General features: G+C 37.1%; 1 protein-coding gene across 1 annotated transcript in view; it reads left to right on the forward strand.

Moving 5' to 3' along the window:
* KIF16B (kinesin family member 16B) overlaps positions 1–27,824 on the forward strand; it is a 286,776-nt gene that overhangs the window by 43,241 nt on the left and 215,711 nt on the right. Inside the window, exons 4-13 of the mRNA XM_037494360.2 lie at positions 16–129; positions 4,889–5,005; positions 7,337–7,434; positions 8,083–8,192; positions 11,640–11,782; positions 13,210–13,378; positions 13,552–13,683; positions 15,296–15,471; positions 23,628–23,693; positions 27,332–27,391. Coding sequence (XP_037350257.2) covers positions 16–129; positions 4,889–5,005; positions 7,337–7,434; positions 8,083–8,192; positions 11,640–11,782; positions 13,210–13,378; positions 13,552–13,683; positions 15,296–15,471; positions 23,628–23,693; positions 27,332–27,391 — 1,185 coding nt within the window. The remainder of the gene's footprint in view (positions 1–15; positions 130–4,888; positions 5,006–7,336; positions 7,435–8,082; positions 8,193–11,639; positions 11,783–13,209; positions 13,379–13,551; positions 13,684–15,295; positions 15,472–23,627; positions 23,694–27,331; positions 27,392–27,824) is intronic.

A 27,824-nucleotide genomic window follows, 5' to 3' on the forward strand; every position in this document is an offset into this window, starting at 1 on the left:
TAATCATCTCTCTAGATACCAGAAGGAGGTACTGGGGACTCCGGAAGAGAACGAACCAAGACCTTCACCTACGATTTTTCTTTTTATTCTGCTGATGCAAAAAGTCCAGATTATGTTTCACAAGAAATGGTATGATATTTTAAAAATAATTATTTTGGTTTATTTTCATATCAGGAAAAATATGCATGCTGTAAAACTCTTTAAAACATCTTGCTAATTTTTTTTGATTGTAATTGATATAAAATTAGCCTTTGTTAACTTGTGTTTTTGTTTGTTACATACCTCTGCTTATCTTCAGCTTGAGAAGCATGCAATCCCTAAAAGGTTGATTGCTTTTTCACTTCTGAGCTTAATGATAATAACTTTTGTTTCAAAACTTGGACATGATTATCATTTTGAAGGAGCTCTGCAAATAAAACATTTTTGGGGATTCATTATATGCTACTAATCCCAACAAATAAGCCACTTGGTCTTGAGTCCTGGTGCAGTGCAGAGCTTTAGGAGGTAGACTTCAAATTAAAGTCAGCTTTCTCCTACTTGAGTCAGCATCCGGGAAAAATGAAATAGAAAGGGACAACAACAGAAATGGAGCCATAAGAAGACATGAGGGGCCTAGAAGAGGGGCCAGGAGAGGAAAGATGAACAAATGTTGTTTGTTTGAGTTTGCATCAGTGTCAGAAGCTCCACTTGGTGCTCATGTACGATATCTCATTCAGTCCTCACAGGAACCAGATGAGGTTAATTTTAGCTCCATTTCTCTTAGTCAGAGAGACTCAGTGAGCTTAATTAATTTGCTCAAGCCCATAAAATGTAATAGACTTAATAGTAGCACAGAGAGATTGGGGTGTAAAGATACTACTGAAAGGCTTCAAAGGTATTTGAGCAAAGCAGTGGTTTTCCAAATGACAGGTGGATAGGGTAGCCCTGTTGATTGGATAAATGAAAAAGGGAGTGCGTGAAGATGATTTTGGAGTGGACGAAACTGGAATAATCAATGTTTGTAATCAGAGTCTGGTGAGGAATGAATAATTATTGGAATTTAGATTTCAGTTGTAATATAGATTTCCTAAATATTTTTAGCTCCTCTAAACACTTCAACTGCAATTTAAGACAATGGACATTTTAGGCTTAGGGAGAAAATAACTTCCTGGGGTAGCTTCCCTAAAAGCACAGTTTCATCACTTCCACTCAGCACGGTCCTAGAGGTTCTAACCAGTGCATAGGGATGGCCAATTTGCAATCTGCAGAATATCTTCAACAGAGGGTGATTGAAGAACCATGAAGTTCTCTACTAGTGAGCAGCTGTATTTCTCCTCTCTTTAACCTGAATTGGAGGCCATTTAGGGACAGAAGAGTAGAATGGTGTGTGACAGCAGGACCTGGCACACTGGAGATGCTCTGAGCATTTGTTGACTGAGAAAGCTCCTTTACAGATGGTGGTTAATCTGTTGGGAACAGATGCCATTTCCTGGGTTTTATTATTCAAGATTAGGAAAGGAATGACAAGTTTAGCTCTTTAGGAAATTAAAAATAAATGCTCAAAATTTAAAATTAGTATCAGATTGCAAAAAGCTTTGAACGGGTAAGGATAATTTTCATTCTTCAGGTGTCAGGCAGTGTCACTTCTTCAATGTTTTGTGTTCTCTGACTCTATATAGAAAATACAGACTTGTTCCATTAAATTACAAAACCAAAAAAAAAACCCTTGGGATGGGTTAGTAAATATTGCACTCTAGTAGTACTTCATGCTAATAGAACCAACACTGGCACAGAAAAATACTTATTTTTAAATCACTATTATAGAGAAGGTCATATTCCCTCATCCCTAATTTTAATACCCATTGTTACTAAAGAGAGCTTCCATTTCTAATATTGATTAGTATCTATTGTCCTGCCAATTCTGGTACAGTAATTGAGCTGACAGGCTGTATCCCTGCCGTAAAGAACGGAAGATGCAAACTTAGTAAGATGTTTGTCATTGTTCTCTCTTTCTCCAATCCTCTGAATGTAAAGGCATATTGAGAAAATTATTGAACTTGAACTTGTGTTACTATAGTACAGTTCAAGTCAGGTTTCTCTTAATGTTAAACAAATATCAAGTAAAATGACCATTACTATTTTTTCCATCTGCATTTTATAATTAGAAAAAAATCAGCGAGCAGTTTAAGTCCATACTTATGCAAATTAAAGACCATTAAATAAGGTCTCATTTTCTTAATGGTTCTTTAAAACGCCAAAGGGAGACTTTGATCGCACACAGCCTGTTCCTTAATTCAACACTGGAGAAACTTGAAGTATAAAATCTCCCCGTGGACATGCTAGAGGGAGAGTCTTTTAACAGTGCCCTCCTGTGGGCAGTTGCCTTCAAGTGTCTGCCTTGGATTTCTCTGGAAATCAGCTGTAAAGTCTGTGTTCAGACAGGCAGCAAGGTGACTTTGGGGAAGCAGACCTGGTCAGGCTGTCAATGAGCTTTTGATCCCTGTGTGGGAAGCAGCTCATCGTTCCTAACTTGGCTTGGCCAAGGTGGTAAAGTGTAAGTAATTCCTTTGTGGGACTTGCAAGGGGTAAGTCTGTTTTCCTTGTCAAGGACCGTGGAGATAGATGCGGGTAGTGTCCTGCTGCTGCCCCAGGTCATGTGCCAGCATTGAATGGTAGAATGAGCTACACTTCATGAGCTTCTGCATCTTCAGACTTGCATTTTCTAGATTCCTTATGCACATCCACCAGCCCCTGTGTGCTGTCCCCAACCCTCTCTGAGAGCTCCAACTGTGTCACCTTTTTGGAAAATAAATAAATGAAATGCTGGATTCGAACCCAGGGAAGAATTTCACTTTGAAAATGTTGGGGTTTGGCTTAAATACATTTTCCATGACTTTGTTTTAGCCCGAGACAAAACAATGAGAGAAGATCCTCCTTTGTTCTCTGAGAAATGTTAATGGAAGGCACTTCTTATCCAGTGGCAAAAATCATGCATGCCTTTTAGTGCCTACAAGAAATGTTTAGTTTTTCCGCATTTTCTGTACTCATTGATGAAAACAAACCTGAGGTGGGTGGTCTGGAGCCTGAGCCTCCCTGGAATTTCTGGTGTCTGCTTTTTCACTGAAGTTTGTCTTATAGTTGTCTTATAAGACCCTTTCCAGGGTCTTATAGTTGATGTTGAGGGTGTCAGTAGCAGGGAGGCCTTTTGAACACAAGCTTTCTAGAGCCCAGCTGTACCACTCACTGTGTGTGCCACTGACTTAACCTCACCCTTACATTTTGATGAAAACTAATACATGATGCATACAAGGGATGTAGATAGTACCCAGTCAGTGTACCCAGTTAATGTGTGCTGCCATTATAGTTGAGAATGGGGTAAGTCATCAGAATTTGAGAATAGGATTATGAAATAACTTTTTTAAAATATATTTTTATTTTATTTTATGTATTTTTTTCATCATTTTCCATTTTTGCACAGTGTATGCATTTTCATCTTGATTTTATTCCTGATACAATTCCTACCCCCCTTATTTTGACCCTCCTTCCTCCTCCCTTCCTCTTCCCCCCCAACTCAAATAGGTAAGGATTAACTCAGAATGAATGAGGCAGGTCACTTGTGGGAGTGACTCCATTGATATGACATCTTGTAAATTTTGACTGACAAGACTTGAAACAAAGACCAGACAAGATGGTAGGGAGACTGCTTGAAGTAAGCTGACGCCCAGTTGGCTGTATTTTGGTCTCGTCCTTAGATGATTGGCTCTTTATTTGCAGGGATGGCTTATGTGGAGATGAGGTCAAAATAAGCAGTCGTTATCAGCCCTGTCTTGGGGCTGGGTGTTTTGACCAGAGTGTCCGGCTCCCTGCGGGGGTGATATGGCTCTCAAGTTCAGCAAATTCTGACATCATTCCTGAGGGGTTGATGAGGCTCTCACTTTGGACGATGGCAACCCCCACAAAGCAATTCCTCACTTTTTCACTGCCCTGAGAACTTGATTGAGCTCCTTCTCATTGAATCTAACTGTTGTTATGTCTCGTTTTTGAAATGGGAGTTTTAGTTGCCCCTAGAGTGCCAGTCCATGAGGGCAGGAGGCAACACAAGGGCTTGTGGGAGTTGGAAAGCTTTGGTTCCTCTTCCCAGCTGGGTGTAATTAGATGATCACACATTTTGATTTGCTTCATTTATATCAACTGTATGGGTAAGTTATTTGTCCTTTACCCTCTTTTATTTTTTAAAGTTTCTCGTTGCGATTGTGTAACGCAGCAGACATGGACTTAGGCTATTATAGGTGCAACCTTACACTCCACAGTTTGTTTCTCCACTCTCTCCATCCTAGAGAGATATCCAAGTGGAAAAAAGTGAACTCTGATTTAGGGGAACCCAGACATCTCAGCTTCATCTACACCTGTCTAACCCTCAGCTCTGTGAGAATGTCTAGAGATTGATTTTAATGAATAGAATAGTTGGGTTATTAAAGTGGTAGCATTGAATTCACATGGTTTGGATGACAACTTCTGGTTGCTGTGACCTTCAAGTTTTGATTATCTGGAAAGCGCTGGAAGCTCTGATAGAATGAATAACTTTATAAATTTATTTAGTTCTTGAATGGTAAGTCATCATACACTAAAATCACCTTTGCTTCTAAATATGATTGTCGCTTTACATTGTTTACATTTTTGTATTCAAGTGATTTTGTTAAGTAGGAAAAAGGATGGGGTTGCTCTTTCCTTGCTTAAGTTTTCATTAAGAACTGGGATACATGCATATTCTGTTAACAGTTCTGCAGTGATTTATTTATATGGTTTAATCCTTTTGAGGTGGAAGGAGCATTCACGTATATAATAAACACCAAAAGGACTTTCGTTAAAATATATGGTAATCGTATCTTTTATGGTTTTTGACTTTTAGGTTTTCAAAACCCTCGGCACAGATGTTGTGAAGTCTGCATTTGAAGGTTATAATGCTTGTGTCTTTGCATATGGGCAAACTGGATCGGGAAAGTCATACACTATGATGGGAAATTCTGTACGTTATTTACACTGTGTGGGAAGAAAATTTCTCATTATCTCTCTTTGGACTGATAGAAATTATCTCTTTTATCAACTTGGTCTGTACTTACTTGCTTTTCATGTTCTGATCATTCTTTAGCAATAAGATAAAACTCAGTAATAAGTTGAACTAAATTTCCTTTGAGAGATTTTAAATTAGAAATAGTTTTAAATTTATAAGCATGAATAATGGATGTAAGTCTCAGTTCTTTTCTGTTTTTAAAGGTTTTATAATCTTATCAAAAAGTATGCTGGGTCCACAAGTAATTTATTCTTCTTTTCTGCCAACACAACAGTTTGAATAAAATTACTGAACCTCTATTCCTTTTAAAATAATTCAAAACGTTTTCACCTAAGAAAATTGTAAAAAAAAAATATATATCCGCAACTCTTTAGTGGTAGAAAGGTATTATATAAATCCAGAAAATACATAAAAGGAGTTAGAATTATGTAGTTTTTATAGTCATATAGTTACAAACATAGTAGTTAATGTTTAATGTTCATTAGTTATGCTTTATTTACAGACATTGAAGTTATACTTGCCTCCAAATGTGAAGGAATAAAAACTAGGCATTATTGCAGGAACTTTATCTTATTCTGTGTTTTTTTGAGATCTTGATAATGCATGTGTTTTTACCTTTCTTATCCTGCTTTGAAAACTGTTCACAGGTGATCAGATCCGTGGCATGTTCTAGATGTAGAGATGTTAGTAGGGGATCCCAGGGCTTCCTTGCTGGGAGGCAGAGTGGTGTCATTATAACTAAAGTAGTTTGGGGGAGTAGTAGTGTATTAAAGGAGATCGGTCATTCCAGATCAAAGTATTTCAGTGCGTATATCCTAGCCTCTTAAATCCAGGATTTTCATTTATGTGAGAGGTCTGTTAAATGCTCTGTGATTCCTCAGCATTGAAAAGTAGAGAAAACAAATTTCCTTTTATCTTCTTTATTTCTTCTTTTTATATTCTTCTTTTTATATTCTTTAGTTCTTCTTTTTTTTTTTTTTTTAAAGATTTATTTTTATTTATTTATACAAGCACTGGGTACAGTCAGAAGCACGGGAGAGTGAGAGAATTCACCAGAGCCAGAGCAGGGAGCAGAGCAGGCAGAAGGACCGAAGTACACTGCTGAGGGGAGCAGCGGGCGGCAGGAGAGGTCTGCGCGCCATGTGGGACCCTCCTCCGGTGGCCGGGGAGCAGCCGGGGATTGAACCGGCGCCGCAGAAGCTGCGGGCAGCTTCACAACCCAGCGCTCAACCGCTGCACCACCGGGGAGGCCCTTTAGTTCTTCTTTATTTCCTTTTATCTTCTAATCTTCCTACTTTCCTACTGTGCCTTTGAAAAAAAATCTTCTCTAAAAATGAAATTTGCATGTGATTCCCCGGTACCTATTTCATGTAATAAATTAAACATTTCCAAAGCATTCATAGATAAAAACTGTTTTTCTCTTACCTCATAGTTGAGTTCTGTTGGGCTCTTCTTTTTCATTTTGTTTTTTTAAAGTAAGAACAAAAAATATGGTGAAGTGCCCAAGATTTCCTTGATAAGAACTGGCACTGATTTAATAATCTAATAATTTAAGGGGGAGAATTCTTTGAAAGCTGGAGTGATGTTTCTTTTAGTTTTTGTGTGGAAACTTTTGGTGAAGCTAAGGAGGGACTTCAGAAGGAAACATGAAAGCTCTGAAGTTTTGATTTCCTAACAAGACCACTTTGCTTCACCTTTAGGCAGAGGGTTAGATTTATTAATGCTGACTGAAACAGGACTATTACTGGGTATACCCACATTGCATATGCTATATTAAAATCTTCCTGTCTAGGAAGATCAGTGCCTCAAAGAAGGGATATTCTATGTGTTTTAATGTGGTCTGTCATCTAAGTTTTAAGGCAGTTATAACTACTTTTAGGACTTACTAAGGTTTCTTTGGTAATTCTTTTCTGCCTAGTGTATATTTCACTTTCCTTGGTTATTTGATTAGATCAGATTCTTATGCTGTAGACTGTTGTATTTGAAAGTTAGGGAATAAGTCACCTCTTATTTGCTGTAAGCATTGATTTAGCTGATTAACAAATGATAAGCATATATTATGATAGTTACAGCATGGAGAAATTATAAAACTCAGTCCTCTCATTCCAGAGAGTATGAAGGAGTCCTGAGGGTGGGGATAAATGGTGGTCTGGGGTTCTAGGGGTGTAGGCCTGAAGTTAGCATGCAGATCCTTTGAGTCTAAGTCCATTCCAGTAAATTACAAGTTCAGTTATCAGTTGCTTTTATTCCAAGTGACAACTGTGGCATTCCTCCTTTCAATTGCAGGGTGATTCAGGCTTAATACCTCGGATCTGTGAAGGACTCTTCAGTAGGATAAACGAAACGACCAGATGGGATGAAGCATCTTTTCGAACTGAAGTCAGGTAGAGCCTGTGATCTGAATAACTGAGTGTGAGCTTGACTGGCCTTTTCTTTGGGTCCAAGGAATCCTGAAGGGAGACTCTGCCTTTCTCTTCCTATACTATCGTATTTTGAAGTAAAGCTTAAAACAAATATATGTTTCCAGTGACTTCCATGGGTATGATTTGGATTAGGATTTGGGAGACTGGCAGAAATCACTCAGCTTGGTCAGAAACTCTGACAAAGAATGTGTAACCCAAATGCAGTGCACTTTGTGATTTCTAAAGTCTTCCACCTAGTTCTTTTGCCTTATTTTTTTTAAGCTAAATACATAATTGTGCTATTCTTTATGTTGATAGGATCACTCTAAGTCTAATTTTTAAATACATCTGAATGGCTGAAGTAATTTTTTCTCTTTGAAATTAAACCTGGGGATTCCAGTCTGTTGAGTGGTTTGGAGAACAATCTAGGGTTCTCATGGCTGCTTGACTTTCAGTGAGAGAAGTTGTTTAAATCACCTAAATCTCCATTGCCTAATTTATAAAGGAAATAATTCACTAAAAGTTCTTAGCACAGTACCTGATACATAGTTATATCCATAGATGTGTGTTGCTATTATTATTAATGTCTGAAATCATGTTTCTGAACTCAATTCTTGCTACATTTTTTAGCTATTTAGAAATTTATAATGAACGTGTGAGAGATCTACTTAGACGGAAGTCATCTAAAACCTTCAATTTAAGAGTACGTGAGCATCCAAAAGAAGGACCTTATGTTGAAGGTAAGAGTGAATATATATATATATTTTAAAGATTTATTTATTTATGCATACAAGAGCTGGTGTACAGGCCAGAGGTTTGGGGGGTGAGAGGATTCACCAGAGACAGAGTGGGGAACAGAACAGGCAGATAGACCAAAGTACACTGCTGGGGGAGCAGCGGGAGAGTCAGGAGAGGTCTGCTGTGTCATGTGGGTTGCTCCCTGGCTGGCTGGGGATCAAACTCATGCTGCAGGGATTACGGAAAGCTTCATAGGTTGTGTCTTAACCCCTTGCGCCACCAGGGAGGCCCTAAGAGTGAATATTTGACTGTCTTGTATGTTTTGGGAATTTGTGCAAAAATAGTAATTTCAAAGAGAAGCATGTATCATAATGGTGCATTTTAGTGGCATATTTTTAACTAACCTAATGGTAATTTATGATCATAGGAGATTCTGAGGCTTCTTACCTATTGAGAATATTGTTTATGGGGTCTCCCAAGCCATGGTTCTCAGCATTTGTGTTGTGATACATTAGTTTGTGTCATCGTCAGTTGTGAGGGTCATCACAGTTATGGACAAAGGGTTGACTTTTGCTAATTAGTTAAATAATAAACTAGATTTAATGCTGTTGTTTTAATGGAGCTACTCACTCTGCATAAAGCAGCTGAGTCTTCAGGATTGCAGAATGTAGACTTGCTACCATGTGACTGTTGTCCTTCATGTGTGTCTCATTGAAGAGAAGGCTGAGAAATGGTCATGGGTTTAAAGATGTTCTTTCAGTGATATGGAAGATAGCCAAACTCCGTCTGCCTTTTATTTCCAATTAGAATTTTTCTTATCTTTCAATATTTTTTTTGTGTAGAAGAACTAGGGTGTAGTTCTTCTCATTCCCAGAAGCTCAGGGGGTGAGAGGATTCACCAGACCCAGAGTGGGGAGCAGAGCAGGTGGATCTACTGAAATACATTGGTAAGGGGAGCAACGGGTGAGACAGGAGAGGTCTGCTGTGCCATGTGGTTTAGCTCCCTGGCTGGGGATAGAAGTCAGGCCATGGTGGTGATAGTGCTGACACTTAATACCCAGGCCACCAGGGGTACCCTGGAATTTTGCTTTTTATGCCCCTGTATATTTCTTTGTGGAGTGTGGAATAGTTATTATTTTTTCATAGTTTAACATAACTGTGTCTTCATGTTTTCCCTTTAATTATCTTATCATGTTAAAACATATTAAATAGCTTGTTTATGAAGAGAAGGACAATCAAATGGGTTAAACATTCAGAATCTTATCTAGACACTTAGGGAGATTTAGTCTCTAATAAACCTGCTATTCATAGTTAGGAAGATTATGGATTATTAAGCTGTTGGGAGAAAAAAAGTAAATTGATAACCACAGCTTAGTGTTTACAACAGGAGAAGTGATTAATAGATCAAATTTAATGTAAAATGTGGTATCATAAATTGACTGCAAAAAGCTATGGGTTAATATTTTCCTAAATTTGGAGAAGACTTTTCAGAACTTGACTTAAAAACTAGAAATAAAAGATGTTAAATTTCAAGTGTTAAAAAAATAAAACTTTATACTTGGCAGAAACACCATTAGCAAAGTAAAAAAAGACAACTTACAAAGTGGGGAAATTTTTTTCAATTTTTGGTGCAAAGGGATTAATTTCTCTAATATATAAAGAGCTCCTGTACATCAATAAGGAGAGATCCAACAACCAAGCAGATAAATGAATAAGGCTATGAATAGATTATTCACAGAAATGGAAATAAAGATTGCTTTTAAATGGAGGAAAGAATGCTCATTTTCACTCATAATTAGAGAGAAGAAAAAACTACTTTGAGATGACATTTATTACCTGTCCCTGGCAGATATAAGTAAGCCCGATAAGACAGTGTTGGGAGATAGGCAGTCTTACATATTGCTTCTATTGGTTGTAAATTGCCTTCTGTGGAAGAGAGTTTTGCAGTATCTATCAAAATTTCGGGTATGCTTTGATCCAGCAGTTTTACCTCTTAAGAATTCATTCTACAGAAATATTCACACGTTTGGAAAGATGTAGATACAAATTATTTGTAGCACCTCTACTTATAATTGGAAACAAACTATAAACATTTTCTATAGTTTCAACAGGAGATTGGTTATGGTATGTGCATGCAATGGAGTGCTCCGTAGTCATAACAATGAATGAGCAATCACTCACCTTAACTGATACACAGAATGTTCTTCAATATATTATTGCATAGAAAAAAATCAGGATGCAAGACAATGTTTATAGTATGCTGTCATTTGTATGAAAGCGGGGGGAAGATGGATTTTCTATATATGCAATTTCCTGTATGTGTATGAGGCACTTCTGCAAAGGTGTGGAGAAATTAATAGCCTGACAGAAGGGAATTGGGAGTTGGGCAGTACGATAGAGGTAGAAGGAGCCTCTTTACATAGCATGTTTTGTAGCTTTTGATTTTGGAACCATATGAATGTCCCCAAAGAATGAATACAAGAATCTTTTAAAGGATTTAAAAAAATGTTTTCAGGGGCCTCCCCGGTGGCGCAGCGGTTGAGTGCTGGGTTGCTAAGCTGCCCGCAGCCTCTGCAGCGCCGGTTTGATCCCTGGCTGCTCCCCGGCCACTGGAGGAGGATCCCACATGGCGCGCAGACCTCTCCTTCCGCCCGCTGCTCCCCTCAGCAGTGTACTTCGGTCTTTCTGCCTGCTCTGCTCCCCGCTCTGGCTCTGGTGAATTCTCTCACCCTCCCGTGCTTCTGACTGTGCCCAGTGCTTATATAAATAAATAAATAAATCAATAAAAATAAATCTTTAAAAAATATATATATAAAAAAATTAAAAAAAATGTTTTCAGGTTTTACATGAAGATAAAGTAATATGTGCTAGAGTATACTAATGAGGTTGATGATAATAGTTGACATTTATCCTAAATACCCTCTCTGGTAGGTCTGTATTACTAGGCAAGGTGAGTGCCTTGGTCAGAACCATGCATGTGCACAGTAAGCCCAGAGCTGAGGTTGATTGCAGGCAGCCCAGTGTCCTAGTCTGCATTATAAATTACCACACTTGGGCCTCCCCAGTGGCACAGCGGTTGAGCGCTGGGCTGCGAAGCTGCCTGCAGCCTCTGCAGCGCCGGTTCGATCCCCAGCCACCGGGGCGGGGGTCCCACATGGCATGCAGACCTCTCCTGCCGCCTGCTGCTCCCCTCAGCGGTGTATTTTGTCGGTCTGCCTGTTCTGCTCCTTGCTCTGGCTCTGGTGAATTCTCTCACCCTCCCATGCTTCTGACTGTCCCCAGTGCTTGTATGAATAATTTAAAAAAAAATTACCACACTTTAGGAACACGTACGATCTTTAAACAATTCAACGGATTTGTAGAGTCACATATTACTTCCTAGAGGTAAATTTCCTATTCTGTTTACTATATGTTAGGGAAATTTCTTCACCCTCTTCTTTTTATTTCAGATTTATCAAAACATTTAGTACAGAATTATGGTGATGTAGAAGAACTTATGGATGCAGGAAATATCAATCGCACCACAGCAGCAACTGGGATGAACGATGTCAGTAGCAGGTCTCATGCCATCTTCACCATCAAGTTCACTCAGGTAAGGGCAGCTGTGGGCTGACTGGCTCTATCCCTGAGGTTTTCACTTGCTGATTAACACCAGCTGAGGACCCATCATTGTTGAACCAGGAGCAGCAGCAGGCAAAGGTGACTGACTGTCATTTTCTTGTTAATTAGAATTGAACATGTGTTGTGTGCTGGGTTTCTCTGTGGTTACAATCACAGTAATTTGACATATCCTGATGTGTACCCTTAAGAAATATTTAGCGGGTCTTCCCTGTTCTAGACATTAAAATAATAAAAAAAAAAAAAACCTTGGCTTTGTGCTTAATTAAGCATAAGTTTTCATTGTTGCAAGCTCTGTGGAAGATAATCAATTGCAGTCAGACCTGCTGGAGGCCAAGGTGAGTAATTCATTGTAGTACATTATTGCTTCATGAGGGTCACCCAACAGTGTTGATTATGATTACTATACTGATATTAAAGGACAATTAAAAATTTTAACTACTAATATAAGAATTCCTTCTGATCAAGAGGTGGAGAACATTTTAAAAATGGGAATGATCGAAGGCAAATATTTCCACACCTAGGCCAATAGAAAAATGAACATAAAAATGTAGTGTCTTCTTGGGACTCAAGCTTATGTTAGGAGTTTGGGGAAGTCCTACCCTGTTAATAGTTGAACACACCAATGCAAAAAGAGAGCACTTAAGCTATGATGGGAATCAGAGAGGAAAAGATCAGGAAAATTTCTCTCAGGTCAATAAGGAAAACTCTGATAAATTCTTCACACCTTAAATGTTCAGTAGACCTTTGCTTTTGATTTATTGTATTTTATTGGTTTTCCTCTTGCTTTCTGACTCCAAACTTCAAAGAGATTTACATTTCTATCAAAATACACTAATTTTTTAATGGCAGTTTGGTGTAACTGAAATGTAGGGAAAGCAATATTTTGGTGGAATTCAGAATCAAGGAATATAGTATTTAAGATTTTCACTTTTAAATAATTTGCAAAACAAATGTTTTAACATTGAATAGTGGTTGAATTATCTTCTATATATTTATCTACCTTCCTCACATTTGGACCACCTTTGTGCTTGGAATGCTGTAAATTCTAGATGAGGACAAAACTAATTATTTGTTAACTTTCATTTTTTTTTTATTGAGTGCCCCTTAGTTCCTTGTTCCTGTTCTGCCACAATTGGCTATTCTGCCGAAATGACGGTGTGATTTGAAATGGAATATTTCTTCAGAAAGCTTAAGAGTCACATATGGTAGACTTCTATTACTGAATTTATTTTTGGAAGTTTTCATAATTAGTAAGCTAGCCAATGAAACAACAAAATTAAAAACAACTTTCTGCCCTGAGAGATCACAGTGAAGAGCAGAAAATAATTAGAATTTGTATTATAAACAACATAAGGACTCTTTATACACCTTCAATTTTGCTTTTATATTTTACTACAGGCAAAATTTGATTCTGAAATGCCCTGTGAAACTGTGAGTAAGATCCACTTAGTCGATCTTGCTGGAAGTGAGCGTGCAGATGCCACTGGTGCCACTGGGGTTAGACTAAAGGAAGGGGGGAATATTAACAAATCCCTCGTGACTCTGGGAAATGTCATTTCTGCCTTAGGTAGGTTTATACTGTTTCCTGCCTTGTCTTTTATTGTTTGTGTATTAGCATGAAGTAATTATATAATGTTTGTGTTACAAACAGAGGTAATAGCCTCAAGGATTTTTTAAGCCAATTAGAGGAAAAAAATACCTTAATAATTTTTTTGGGTTTTTTTTTTTCCCTCCCGGCAGCTGATTTATCTCAGGATGCAGCAAACCCTCTTGTAAAGAAGAAGCAAGTTTTTGTGCCTTACAGGGATTCTGTTTTGACTTGGTTGTTAAAAGATAGCCTTGGAGGAAACTCTAAAACTATCATGATTGCCAGTAAGAATTTTAAGTTCTTTTCCTCAGCATGTTATGCTTCATGTGAATTAACTCTGAATATTTCAGTTTAAAGTGTCTCATTAGAAATCGCTTTCTGTTAGTCTTAAAAAATAGCTTCTGTTAGTCTCATTAGGAATAGCTTTCTGTTAGTCTTTTCTGTCTTAAAGAAAATCACTTACTATGATTCAGTCTATACTATTTTACTAATGGACCCTCTTTGCCTCTTCCTAGTTACCCAGACATGCCACGTGCTTGCTCGTGGAGGCTGGGATACATGTACAATAACCCTCGGCTTTTCTGTCTTTAAGCGCAGCACAGAAACTTTTAATACCACTAACTCAGATGGGAAGATCATTTTAGGGGTTTAAAGTGAAAATAACCCAGCTTAGTTTTTCTATTACAAAGTAGTAAATTGGAATTTAAATTAAGAGTTGACTCTGGGGTGTGCACCTAAAGGCAATTGTATAGTCACCTAGTTCCTGAAGCTTGTGATTTGGGGTGGTGGTGGTACTATTTTTTATTTATTTATTTATTTTATTTTTTACTTTTATTTTATTTTTATTTTTTTTAATAATAAATTTTATTTTTATATTCCCCATACAATTGCAAGCCCCCCATTCTGACCCCAATCCCTCCCCTCCCGCCCCCCCACCCCCCAAAAAGTGTCTCTGGTTCATAGTTTTTTGTTGATTTTGATTTTCACTTTCTTATAGTTATTCATTGTCCTGGTCCCTTATTTAAGTTTTCTAGATTCCTTCTATGAGTGAGACCATCCGGTATTTTTCTTTTTCTTTCTGGCTTATTTCGCTGAGCATGATCCCTTCCAGCGCCATCCATGTTGTTGCAAATTGCATGTGTTTATCTTTTTTGAATGCTGAGCAATATTCCATGGTATATATGTACCACATCTTCTTGATCCATCATCTAATTTTGGGCATTTGGGCTGTTTCCAAAGCTTAGCTATTGTAAATAGTGCTGCTGTAAACACAGGGGTGCAGGTGTTCTTTGAAATTGATGTTTCTGTGTCCTTTGGGTAAATACCTAGGAGTGGAATTGCTGGATCATATGGAAGCTCTATGTTTAGTAGGTCCAGAAATCTCCACACAGCTCTCCATAGTGGTTGGACCAGTTTGCACTCCTGGTGGTGGTACTATTAATAAAGATTTTAAGATTGAAAGAATTTGCTGGCTTACTGACTTTAAAATTTATTCTGCTCTGCATTTTATAGATTTTTATTCTGCATTTTTCTATCTTTTAAAGGTATTTTAATTTCTACTCAATGCTGAGAAGCACAAATAGTCTTGATTTCTTCCTCTTCATATGTTTCTATAAAATGAACTCCTTAACTACACTGGAGTATCATAGCTCACTTTAGAGTTGGTTTGATGGCTGATTCTAGACTTGAGAATAGCAGAATGACATTTAATTTGGTATAGTGAGCACCTTTTCCTATAAATCTTCAATAATTTTTAATATTCATGACTGCGGCAATGGATATTTAGTATATCCACTGACCTTGGGTTACTCTGACTTTTAAATTACAAACCATCTTTGTGTTAAATGAAACACAGAGTGCTGGATAAATTATATTTTTCTAATCCATTCCTCACAGCCATTTCCCCTGCTGATGTCAATTACGGAGAAACCCTAAGTACTCTTCGCTATGCAAATAGAGCCAAAAACATCATCAACAAACCTACTGTTAATGAGGATGCAAATGTCAAACTCATCCGTGAGCTGCGAGCTGAAATAGCCAGACTGAAAACACTGCTTGCTCAAGGAAATCAGGTTGGGTTTTTCCGAGATTTATAGATCATTTTTTTTTTTTTTTGAGTAATGGCATCTATTTCTACATCTTAATGAGACAATTACCTTACTCATAGTATTGATTTGAGTAAATAAATGCTAAGTAAAGCTCTGAAGGAGCCAGCCAGCCTCTCCTTTATATCCCATTGGCCTCTGCATTCATTATGTGCTCTCTGTTAAGATTTTCTCCATCAAACATGAAACGATTAACTTTCTGAAAGTTATTAATTATGGCTGGAAATTTAACATGCGACAGGATTAGCAGAATAAACAATTGTGGAAGGAAATTGAAGTACTTGAAGTAATATTTAAAATTCTACCTATTCATTTTTTGAGTTGAAAATATATTTTAACAGGGTGAAGGACTTGAACACCTTTCTGAATCTCTGAGCATCATGACCGGTGGTTGTGGTGATGCTGTGCATGTGTGGTCCGACTGAGATGATTTCCTGGCACCTTGAGGGCTCATTGAGTGGCCTCACTTCATTGTCTTTTGGGATTCTAGTGAAGGAGTTATGTCCTTTTGTGTTTTTCACAGTAAAGTTCCTTTATAGTCTGCAGAGTGTACATACAAGGGCACATTCTGTGATGAGTAGTTTGAGTTATGTTCTGGGAGGTTTATACACTATTGTGAAAAAAGGCCACCTTTTGAAAGAAAATCAAAGATAACTTTTATAAATGTTCAAGTAGGATGGGAGTTAGAAATTAAGCAGAGATACCTTTCTTCCCACTTTCTTGCCCCATGAATGGATGCCTTAATTATGTCATTCAAATAAAAAAAAAACTTAAAATCCAAGTGTTAGCTCTGGAACAGCTTTTTATACAAGAATATATGCCCTTGAAGCTCTTTTCTCATAAGTGGTTTGACCTATGAACATATTGAAAACTTTGCTGAATTTCCTGTCTTCTGAAATCCACCTGACAGTTCTTTCCCATAAAGTGGTGGGCAGAGGTTGAATGGGAATTAAATACTCATTGCACTTAGAAGTATCTCCATATACATTTTACTTTTTGATATAGACCAAGGAAATTGTCAGAGTGACAAGCTGATCTGTATGTTTCAGGCTTGTATAACTTATGACATGAACCACAGTTGTCGGTTTTAGTGGTATACCTTATTATTGGGATTTTTTTACAAACATCATTTGTCTAAAGTAAACATTTATGGATGAAGCAACAGGATCACCCAAACTGCTCTCTTTGAAGGAAAAGTATTTGAAAATTTTTAGATATAACTTCTATTAAGTTATGAGAACAAAGGAGAAAAAAGAAAGATCAGCCTTTATAAACTGAACTAAGGAAACCCTTGAAAGGAGTCTTATCACTGGACAGAAAAATTTTAATTTATAAAAATGGTAATAAATTATGTCAGGGGAATGCCTTCAGAGGTATTGGATATCCCAGTTACCTTATACTTCGTGTTCTTTTGTGTTGTTTCTTTCATGACCAAAGTCCACTTCTGTAATTAAAGTATTGTTGTTGCTGTATTTTAGGGGTGAGGGTGGAAAAGATAGTTAAGTCTATTTTAGAACACATTCAAGATAAAATTCTTTGATAAATTTAATACATTACAATAAAAATGGAGTCTAATTTAAAATAATTTATTACACTGTGAAGGTATAAATTGAGGCAATACAGCCTTATCCTAAATTAATTAAATTTGTGATGCTCAATAAAAAAAAGCAGGTGTTCTTAAGTGCCCATTAAAAATCTGTTTATAAAGATTTTCTGTGACATTGCTCTATTCCCAAAATACTCTTCCAAATGCTGCCATGGTTCAGTAAAAATGTTACTCAAATCAAAGTTCCATTTCTAGGGTTATTTGTTTAAGTACAGCTAAAAACAAGTCAGCTCCTACTGTGAATAATTTTTATCTGTTTGCCAATGCAGAATGTCATATGCATTATCATTTCGAAAGCACCATTTAAATAAACCAAAAGACTATGACATGCATTTGTTTTTCCTATATACAGATGTTATATATATGTGTGTGTGTATGTGTATGTATACACACACATCCCACACCACAATCTGTACCATAGAAGTCCCCTTATGTTGCTTGACTTATAAAAATTATAGATTAAAGTTTTGCTTGTTTTGTTCTTTACGTAAGTGGAATCATGCAGTATATACTTTTGATTGTACTTCTTTCTCTCTACGTTATGTTTCTGAGATTCATCCATGTTTTCTTTAAATTTTTATATGTATATATATATTTTACATCATTGTTTATTTTTGTACAATGTTTGATTTTTCCTCTCAGGTGTAATCCCCATAAAATTCTCACCACCAGGTCACCCGTGAACCATCACCACAGTCTTTCATGTTCTGCCCTCCTTGTTTTGATCACTTTTCCTTCCCCTTCCCTTCTGAATGGCTCTGATTTATAGTTTGCTTGCTAGTTTTTATTTATTTATTTATTTATTTATTTATTTATTTTCCTGATCCCTTCTTTGGTTACCCTATATTCCTCTTATAAATGAAACCATCTGATGTTTTTCTTTTTCCTTATGACTTATTTCACTGAATATAATTCCTTCTAGCTCATTCCATGTTGTTGCAAATGGCAGGAGTTTATCTAAATATATTCCATTGTGTGTGTGTGTGCGTCACATCTTTTTTTATCCAGTCATCTGTTTTGGGGTTTTTAGGTTGTTTCCATATCTTAGCTATTGTAAATAATGCTGCAGTAAACATAGGTTTCCTTTCGAATGCAGGTTTCCTTTCGAATAAATGTTTTTGTGTCCTTTGGGAGGAACCTCCACTCAGCTTTCTCAGCTTTCTGTTGTGGTTGGACAGTTTTGCATTCCCACCAGTAGTGTAAGAGTGTTCCCTTTCCTCCACATCCTCACAAGCAATTGTTGTTGCCAGTTTTTTTTTTTTTTTTTTTTTTTTTTAATATGGGTCATTCTCACTGTTGTAAGGTGGTATCTCATTGTGGTTTTGATTTATATTTCCCTGATTGTAAGTGATGTTGAACATTTTTTTCATATACCTGTTGACTATTTGCATTTGGAGAAGTGTCTTTTTAGCTCATCTGCCCATTTTTTGACTGGATTGCTGGCTTTGTTTTTGTTGAGTCATGTGAACTCTTTGTAGATCTTTGAAATCAGTCTCTTCTCAGTTGTATGGAGTACAAAAAATTTCTCCCAATCAGTAGGGTGTCTCTTTGTTTTGGTTATTGTCTCTTGCAGTATAGAAACATTTTAGTTTGATATAGTATCTTTTCTTTCACATTCTTTGCTTCATGGGATGAGTCTTTAAAGATATTTCTGAGATGTGTGTCATGGAGTGTTTTCTCTATGTTTTCTTCTTCATATTTTATGGTTTTAGGTCTTATGTTCAAGTCTTTTATCCCTTTTGAGTTGGCTTTTTGTGCATGGTATAAGGTAGTAGTCTAGTTTCATTCTATTGCAGGTGGTAGTCCAGTTTTCCCAGATTAGTTATCCATATATGTGTGGCTTTATTTCTGGATTTTCAATTCGATTCCATTGTTCTTTGTGTTTGTTTTTGTTCCAGTACTACACTGTTTTAATTATTATGGCTTTGTAGTATACTTTGAAATCTGGGAGTGTGATATCTCCATTTTCCTTCTTTTTAGTCAGGAGAGCTTTGGCTATTTGAGGATTTTTGTGATCCCATATGCATTTTAGCTGTATTTGTTCTATTTGAAGAATGCCACTGAGATTTTTTTTTTGAAGCAGAATTTTATTTATTTATTTATTTATTCATTTATTTATTTATTTATATAAGAACAGGGCTACAGGTCAGAAGTGTGGGAGGGTGAGAGAATTCACCAGAGACAGAGACTGGAGCAGAACAGGTGGACGGACCAAAGACACTGCTGAGGGATGGGTCTCCCCGGTGGCACAGCGGTTGAGCGCTGGGTTGCGAAGCTGCCTGCAGCCTCTGCAGCGCCGGTTCGATCCTCGGCTGCTCCCCAGCCACCGGAGGAGGGTCCCACATGGCGCGCAGACCTCTCCTGCCGTCCGCTGCTACTTTGGTCCTTCTGCCTGCTCTGCTCCCTGCTCTGGCTCTGGTGAATTCTCTCACCCTCCTGCGCTTCTGACTGTACCCAGTGCTTATATAAATAAATAAAGAAAGAAATAAAGAAAGAAAGAAATCTTAAAAAAAAAAAAAGACACTTCTGAGGGGAGCAGTGAGCGAGGCAGGAGAGGTCTGCTGTGCCATGTGGGGTTCTCCCTGGCCAGCGAGGAATCAAACCAGCGCTGCAGAGGCTGCGTACAGCTTCGCAGCGTGGTGCTCAACTGCCGCGCCACCAGGGAGGCCCTTCACTGAGATTTTTTATCAGACTTGTATTGGAGACTCATCCATGTTGATGCAGGTAGTGGTAGATCCATTTATTTTTATTGCTATATTGTATTCCTTGATACAGGTATGACCCAATCATTTATTAATTCTATTTTTGATGGGCATTTTGGAAGTTTCCTGTTTTGTGACTATTAGTGCTGCAATGGATTTTTTTTTTTCTGCTTGTCTTGTTGTGAACATACACAGATAAATTTCTGTTAGGTTTATTTGTAAGAATGGAGCTGGTGGGTAAAAAGTTGTCCATATATTCAGTTTTAGTAGATACTGTCAAACAATTTTTAAAAGTGGGTATACTAATTGTTATTCTACCATTAGTATATAAATGTGCCAGTTATAGTTGTTTTAGCAACTATAGCAACACTTAGTATGTTCATTTTTCTTTGTAACTATCCTGATAGGTTTAGAACATTCTTGTAGAATGATTTTAGTTTGCTTTTTTGTGAAGTTGAGCAATTGGATATCTTGTCATTTCAAGTGTTCTTTTTTTATTATGTTTAAAGCATATTTTCAGAATTCTTTGTATTTGGCAGTGCACAAATTTCTCTCACCTCTTCTCTCGTGAATGTATCTGGAGGTAACAAGAACATTAAACCATATAGAAATGAAATAAGCAAATAAAGTCAGGAATCAAAGAAATACTGATTAAGAAAAGATGGAAGTAGGGTGAATTTTACTTTTTGTAGTTGAAGTCATAGATAAACTTTAAATAATGATAGGTAACAGAAATATGTGTAAACTTTTAATATAGATACATCTTATATAGAGTCACAAAATAAAACTCAGCTATCTGAGATTTGTAAAAATGGGCTAAGGTCTACCAGGTGATTCAAGAGGAAAGAAACATTAATAAAAAGTATTGTGTGAATCTAAAGAAAGCACTTACTTATGATAAAAAAAAAATCGTCAGTAAATCAAACATGACAACGGTTTTCATAAAAATAAGAGGAAACAGTCACACCACATTTATCACATTAAAGTAAGTAAGGACATAATATATTTACATGACATAATGAGAATTTAATCAGGAAAAAAAGGAAATGCACTAACTCATGCAGCAGAAAATTGCTTTTTTTTAATGGAAAGAGCTTCAGTTAAAAAATAAGAAAAAGATCACAATGCAAATGGAAAAGTAAATAATTGTGAGCACAATCCATAGAAAAAGTTTCAAATGAGTCCAAAACATATGAATATATACTGAACATCACTTGATATACAGTAAATGCAGATATTGAGAGTGGTAAAAATGGGTATTCTTATGCATATGGGTGCAATCGCCATCAATCTGTATATGTCACTGTGTGTAAATTATGTCTCAAAGTTAATTAAAATGAGGTATTTTTTTTTTGTTTTAATGTCAAAAACAGTTTGAGAATTTATTTTCTCTCAGGCAAATATTATTTTTATTTTTTAAAACATTTTAACTGAAGTAACATTTTGATATGGCATTATATATGGCTTAGAAGTTAATCATCAAGAATCTACATGTATGTATACTACACATACACACCAGAGTCTATAATACTACCCATGTTTTATTTTTTTTTTTTTTTTTTTTTTTTATAGAGGCATGTTTTTTTTTTTTTTTTTATTTATTTATTTGTTTGTTTGTTTGTTTATACATGCACTGGGTACAGTCAGAAGTGCGGGAGGGTGAGAGAATTCACCAGAGCCAGAGCGGGGAGCAGAGCAGGCAGAAGGACCGAAGTACACTGCTGAGGGGAGCAGCGGGCGGCAGGAGAGGTCTGCGCACCATGTGGGACCCTCCTCCGGTGGCCGGGGAGCAGCCGGGGATCGAACCGGCGCTGCAGAGGCAGCGGGCAGCTTCGCAACCCAGCGCTCAACCGCTGCGCCACCAGGGAGGCCCACTACCCATGTTTTAAAGGGTTGCTAAATGTTTTGAAAATTATCAACTATATATAAATAATGCAGTCATAGTCATGTCTGCCACTTGCATTTCTTCAGTGAAAAATATTTGTTGTGTACCATCTGTGAGCAAGACAGCATACTAGATGCAGCGGTACATTGTAGTAATGTGCTTATAAACCTCCTTTCCATCACTAATGATGAATTTCTTTTACATTAGGGTTAACTTACTGACTTTATGAAGTGGATAACTGGGCTATATGACTTATGATAAAAATGATCCCTAATTGGGATATTGCATTTGGACTAGGATGAACTATATATAAACTTTGAATGCCCCGGGGGAAGCCATTGCTTTGGGTTTCCCTGAGTACAATGATTCTGGTAACTGTGTGTGTCCTTGTGGGACCCTGGAGGTTGTGCCTATGATGTTGTTACCAAAAAATGTTGGCTCCTATGGGGTGTGGGCACCTATACCACTGTGGGTCCCACACATGCCTGTGTGACTCCTGGTCCCTTAAGAGGGCCAAAGTCAACAGAGGCTGCACAGTTGTGAGGACTGCTGGGTAGACTGCACATGACCTGTCCCTCCCTGCCCTCAGCTCTGACTTCTGCTGAGTAGACAGATGCCAGGTGTGACCCCTGGAAGTCTTGTTAGTCTGAATGTTTAACTGAGTGTTAGAAGACCACCTCATGGGTATATTTGTTTGAATAGAAATTGTGAAATAAACAGTCATGAAAAAAATGCTATGGCCTCTGCAGATGACAGCTTAGCAATTTAAAAGGACATGTCATTCATATAGATGACTCACAGATTCCCTTCTAGGAATTTATTTCTATTGATCCAACTATGTATATTGTAGGCAACTGATGTAGAATAGCCATTGTAGCTTTGCTGGTAAAGCAGAAGATTAGAAAAAACTGTATGGCCATTAATGGGAAAGTGCTGACATAAATTACATAATATCCGTACAGTGAATTACTGTGCAGTGGAATGGGGATTGTTAAAAAGAACGAAGTGGTTTCATTTGTGCTGAATTTTCCCCAAGACAGGTTGTTGAGTGAAAACAGGCCATATTCAGAATAGTGTTCATGCTGTTTATGTTTAAAAAAAAAAAAAAAAAAGCTAAAACATGCTGGAATATGACCAGAATAAGTTTACACAGTGAATTGGTAAAAGTGATACTCTGTGGGGAAGGGAAGGAGATCCTCCTCTCTTCTTTCTGATGACATGTAAGGTAGCTCTCAGGTTATGGGTTATGAGTGGGGTCATGTAAGGTACCTCTCAGGTTATGGGTTGTGAGTGGGGTTAAAACCCCCTTGCACTGTGCCTCCCTCCATTTTCCTCACCTGTCTCAATTTGCCTTGTTCTTCCTTGTTTATACTCAGTGCATGTTCAAGATAGACAAGTCTTTTTACTTTTGCAACATAGATAAGGATATGGGTACTTAGGTTGTGGCGTAGCTGTTCCATACATATAGTTTCCTCCAGTAGTAAAAATAAATCAACATGGAAGAGTATCAAAAACTGATGGTTGAACCAGGCTCCTTTCTTTTTGAATTTTGTACTCTCTGCATATTGACAGATGAGATAGATAAGATAGAAGACTCCTTTAGTTCTAGGCAGTTAGATAGTATTTGATATTGGTAAAATGTCAGTATGTTACAGGTTTGTCTTTTTCTTTCGCTTTCCTGATTTGTATTGCAAATGTAAATTTACCAGGATATCATGGTTTTGAATATTATGAGATATGTACTCCCTGGATTAAAAGAGTTGTGATGATTGACACTTTTGGGGGGTTGTTATACTTCAGTTCTTTATTTTTTTTTCCCCTCCATTTAATGGTATATTTGGACATTTTGATAATTATGTCATGATGCAAAGCTTATTCTAGATTATGGATTTTTACCAATTGCTGTTCTCTTTTATGATTTAAATTGTAGATTGCCCTCTTAGACTCCCCTACAGCCCTGAGTATGGAGGAAAAACTTCAGCAGAATGAAGCAAGAGTAAGTCATACCTTAACTTGTTATTTAAAAAAATCACAACTTCTTTTAAGTGCATGCTTTTTAATATTTGCTGTTTGAGAGTCATATTCTTTCTTCATTACCCAACACCACCTCTCCCTTGGCCCTACTGTCTTTCGTTTATTTATTTCACGTGTAATGGTTGACTTTTGATCATGTTCCCGGTGACTTAATAAATGGAGTTTGCCTGGCATGTGACAACTGAACTGCAGCTGAAATTCACCCTGAGACACCTTAGTAGTAGATAGGAAACCTGGCGGGAGAGGGGCCATGTTCAGCATTCACATTAACCATAGCTAAGCCATGACCATGGCTCAGTTTTTTGTCATTCTTTTACTTTGGTTCCAGTGGAAGTGCAACACTTGGAAAAGCTCTAAATACTTGAGGAAGATGTTAGTTCCTCTGAAGCTAGATGATATTAGAGGCAGGGAGAGCGTGACAGTGAGTGATAGGAAAAGAGAGTAGCTAGGTAGGGGCTGAAGACAGTGTTTGTGCACTGGTGCCTTTTGACAACCAGTTTTATGGTTGACCTAGTTTTATGCTATTTTCATTTTTTTCAAAAACCCCTCCTGTAAAAGAGAAACACCTATTAAGAACATTTTTGTAGTAGATTTTGTTCACTGTACTGAATGGTTAAAACAGTTTGAGAAAGAAAATTGGATTTTGTTGTAAAGTTCTTTCAAGAATATACAGTATTGAAGTTATAAATTGGGTTATAGTTAGGAACTTGTTGACACTTTCCTGGATAATTGCACTGATTAATTTTCTGATAATAACAGTAGCAAAAACATTAGCTTCTTAATCCCTGTTTTTCTCATGAAATTTTATATTTTAGTACTTTAAATTCTAATTTTGAGTCCTATTGTAATGTCTGGTTATAGTCTTAACTTGTTTCTTAATAGTTTTCAGGAATACTATCAAGTTAATAGAAGCTAATAAACATTTTAATTTGAATACATTGTACATGCTGTGACAGAAATGACTGTCTACCTTCTTCATAACTTTTCCAAATTTTCATCTAGCATTTTTTTGCTGACCTTTAAAATTGTTTTCCATTTGTTTAGCAATAAATCTTATCACCTGATTACATTGCTAGAGGTAGTATCACATGTTTGCATTTTTTTCTTAATTTTATAAATGAAGACTGTTTGCTTTAAATTCAATAGTAAAATAAATCCAAGACATAGCTATAATTTTTTGAAGGCTATAATTATTTGATTGAATTGTGAAAAAATTGATTGGCTTGCATGTTTTCAGGGAGACTATATCTGTGGTGAAATGAAGAAGCATTTATTGTTGGATGCTTTTTTTATTTCCTCAGATAAATTGCCAGTGAGAATCTGTTAAGTGATTATTATAAATTAGCACATCCAATATACTGATTTTCTTCCTTTCTGTAGAGAGAGCTTTCCCCTTCAGAAAGCTTTCCCAAAAGCTGGTATCCATGTGAGTTGGCATGACTCAGGTGATGAAGTGAGGGGCCTCCAGTGTGTGACTGGTTCCTGATAGAACATCACAGTCTTACCAGCCATTCAAAACAAGTGACAAAGCTATCGAGGATCAGTCCTGTTTCTTTTGCTTATAACTGAGAAGATGATTGATTTTGACATTAATAACACATGAAGAAGAGATATTTTAATTTAAAACTCTACATTCTACTTTGAGGTTAATTGAGGAGTAAAGTGAATGACCACTGAACAATCGAATGTAGGTGGGTGAGAAATATTTTGGGTTTCTTCTTGGATAAATCATCCCTTTAGTTCCTCCATTTCTTGTTAGTAACAAGTTCTGACACAAATACCCTTTCCAGTTACTGTGCTTAGTGTTGTGTGGAAAGTATCTTCCTCTTAGCAGTGCATGCACAAGCAGACATAGTCTGTGCATTCATTGTGACCTGTTTAAAAAGGATAATTTAATAGTCGGAAAAAAACAGCAGGTTTAAAGGGAATGGTGTCTGTTATTGGAGTAGGGAGGTGGCAGGAATGCTAAAGAACAGAAGGGAAAAGGGAAGGAAAATGTCAAATTCTCTCTTCTCCCTGCCCCTTGGAAATGACTCTTTTCTGCTATTGGTATACTCCTTGTTTCAGAACACATTTTTTACACTTCCCCCGCCCCCACCTCTTGATCAGGTACTATTTGCTGTTTCTTAATGAACTCACCATGGTCATTTAAAAAATTTTATAAAACTAATAGAATATTTTCTTTTTTTAAAAAAAGATTTATGTATTTATGCATACAAGAACTGGGGTAAAGGCCAGAGTTATCGGGGGTGAGCAGATTCACCAGAGACAGAGTGGGGAATAGAATAGGTGGATTGACTGAAATATACTGCTGAGTGAGTGTATTTCAGTGAGGGGAGCAGTGGGCGAGACAGGAGAGATCTGCTGCACCACGTGTGTTAGCTCCCTGGCCGGGGATTGAACTTGTGCTGCAGTGGCTCTTGATAGCTTCCTATTGCTGAAATTTAACCCCTTGCACCACCAGGGAAACCCCAATAGAATATTTTCATTAACTTCAAGAAATAATCTCCAGCTGTGTTATGTTCAACGGTTGGTGGCATTTTCTTCCCTAAGTTACAGCAGACTGGAAAGAAACTGATTTTTATCAACAGACTTTTTTTTTTTTTTTTTTTTTGGTGGGACCCTCGCCGTGGCCGGGGATTGAACTGGTGCTGCAGAGGCTGCGGGCAGCCTCGCAACCCAGCGCTCAACAAGCTGTGCCACCAGGGGAGGCCCCTAACAGATTTTTACTGAAACAGTCAATTAAAGAACCACTTTTTCCCCCCTTAAATGTAGAATGAGATTTAGAAACCATATTAATTAGCCATAAATGCAGGTTATCGTCTAAAAGAAAACGGAAAGCATCCAGGGAGATTTTATCACCACATCTAATTAGAAAAGAAAGTAAATCACTATTTCTAAGGACCTAAAATATAATCATGAAAGATGAACCCGTTTATTTTTATTTTTTAATTATTTTTTAAAAACACTTGGGTTTGTTTTTTTTAAAAAAATATTTATTTTTACACAAGAGCTGGGGTACAGGCTAGAGGTGTGGGAGGGTGAGAGGATTCACCAGAGACAGAATGGGGAGCAGAACAGGCAGATAGATGGACTGAAATACACTGCTGATGGGAGCAGCTGGCGAGACAGGAGAGGTCTGCCGTGCCATGTGGGTTTCTCCCTGGCAGGCTGGGAATTGAACCCACACTGCAGAGGCTGCGGACAGCTTCACAGTGCTGCGCTCAACCCGCTGCACCACCAGGAAGGCCCAAGATGAACCCATTTAATGGGACGTTGCCATCCCTGAACTTGTAATCTTCATTAATATCCAAGGGAACATCTCTTACTTATGTTTACCATGAAAAAGACTATTGTAAAACTTTAAGCAACTTGACAATTTTTTTTTTTTTGTACCTTTGTGGTAATGTATTTTGTAGGATGAGATCAGCTTGCTTGATTTATATTTAGTGATGGTCCTTTCAGGGATAGAAATTGCTATCTAATGAAAAAATACATATAATGCATCCTTCCATGAGCTGTAAGAGTTTGGAAACTTTCTATAAGAAAATCACAATTTTTTTTTTTATATAGCACTCTTATATATATTTTCTTTTTTAGGTTCAAGAATTGACAAAGGAATGGACAAACAAGTGGAATGAAACACAAAATATATTGAAAGTAAGGAGTATAAAAAATGTCTTGATCTTACTCTGCCATCTTAAATAGGCAAAACTTTTTATTTTCTCCTTCAAATAGTTCAAATAAACTATTGTGTGCTTTGCTAAAGGTAAGATAAGTGGAATCAATTAGTGATTTTTTGGGTGGGGGGAGGTCAGGTTGTGTTTTGATTTTGAAGAAATGGAAACGTAGGCTTTCAGCATTAAAGCTGTGTATATTTTAATATCTATGAGTCCTGCTGATTCTTGAATTGTTTACTTGTGGAATTTTTCCATTTTAAATTCAGTACATATTAAACTCCATTTAATATTTAAGAGCATCCATCTTGCTTTCTCCTTTTGTTAAACCCAATATAAAAGTGATATGTTAACATAAAAAAAAAACCCTCTGTATGTCAATATTGTAAGATATGTTTGCATAGCATGATTAGATT

The sequence above is a fragment of the Talpa occidentalis genome, unplaced genomic scaffold, assembly GCF_014898055.3.
Source record: "Talpa occidentalis isolate TD23 unplaced genomic scaffold, MPIMG_talOcc4v2.1 talOcc4.10, whole genome shotgun sequence".
Taxonomy (NCBI): Eukaryota; Metazoa; Chordata; class Mammalia; order Eulipotyphla; family Talpidae; genus Talpa; species Talpa occidentalis.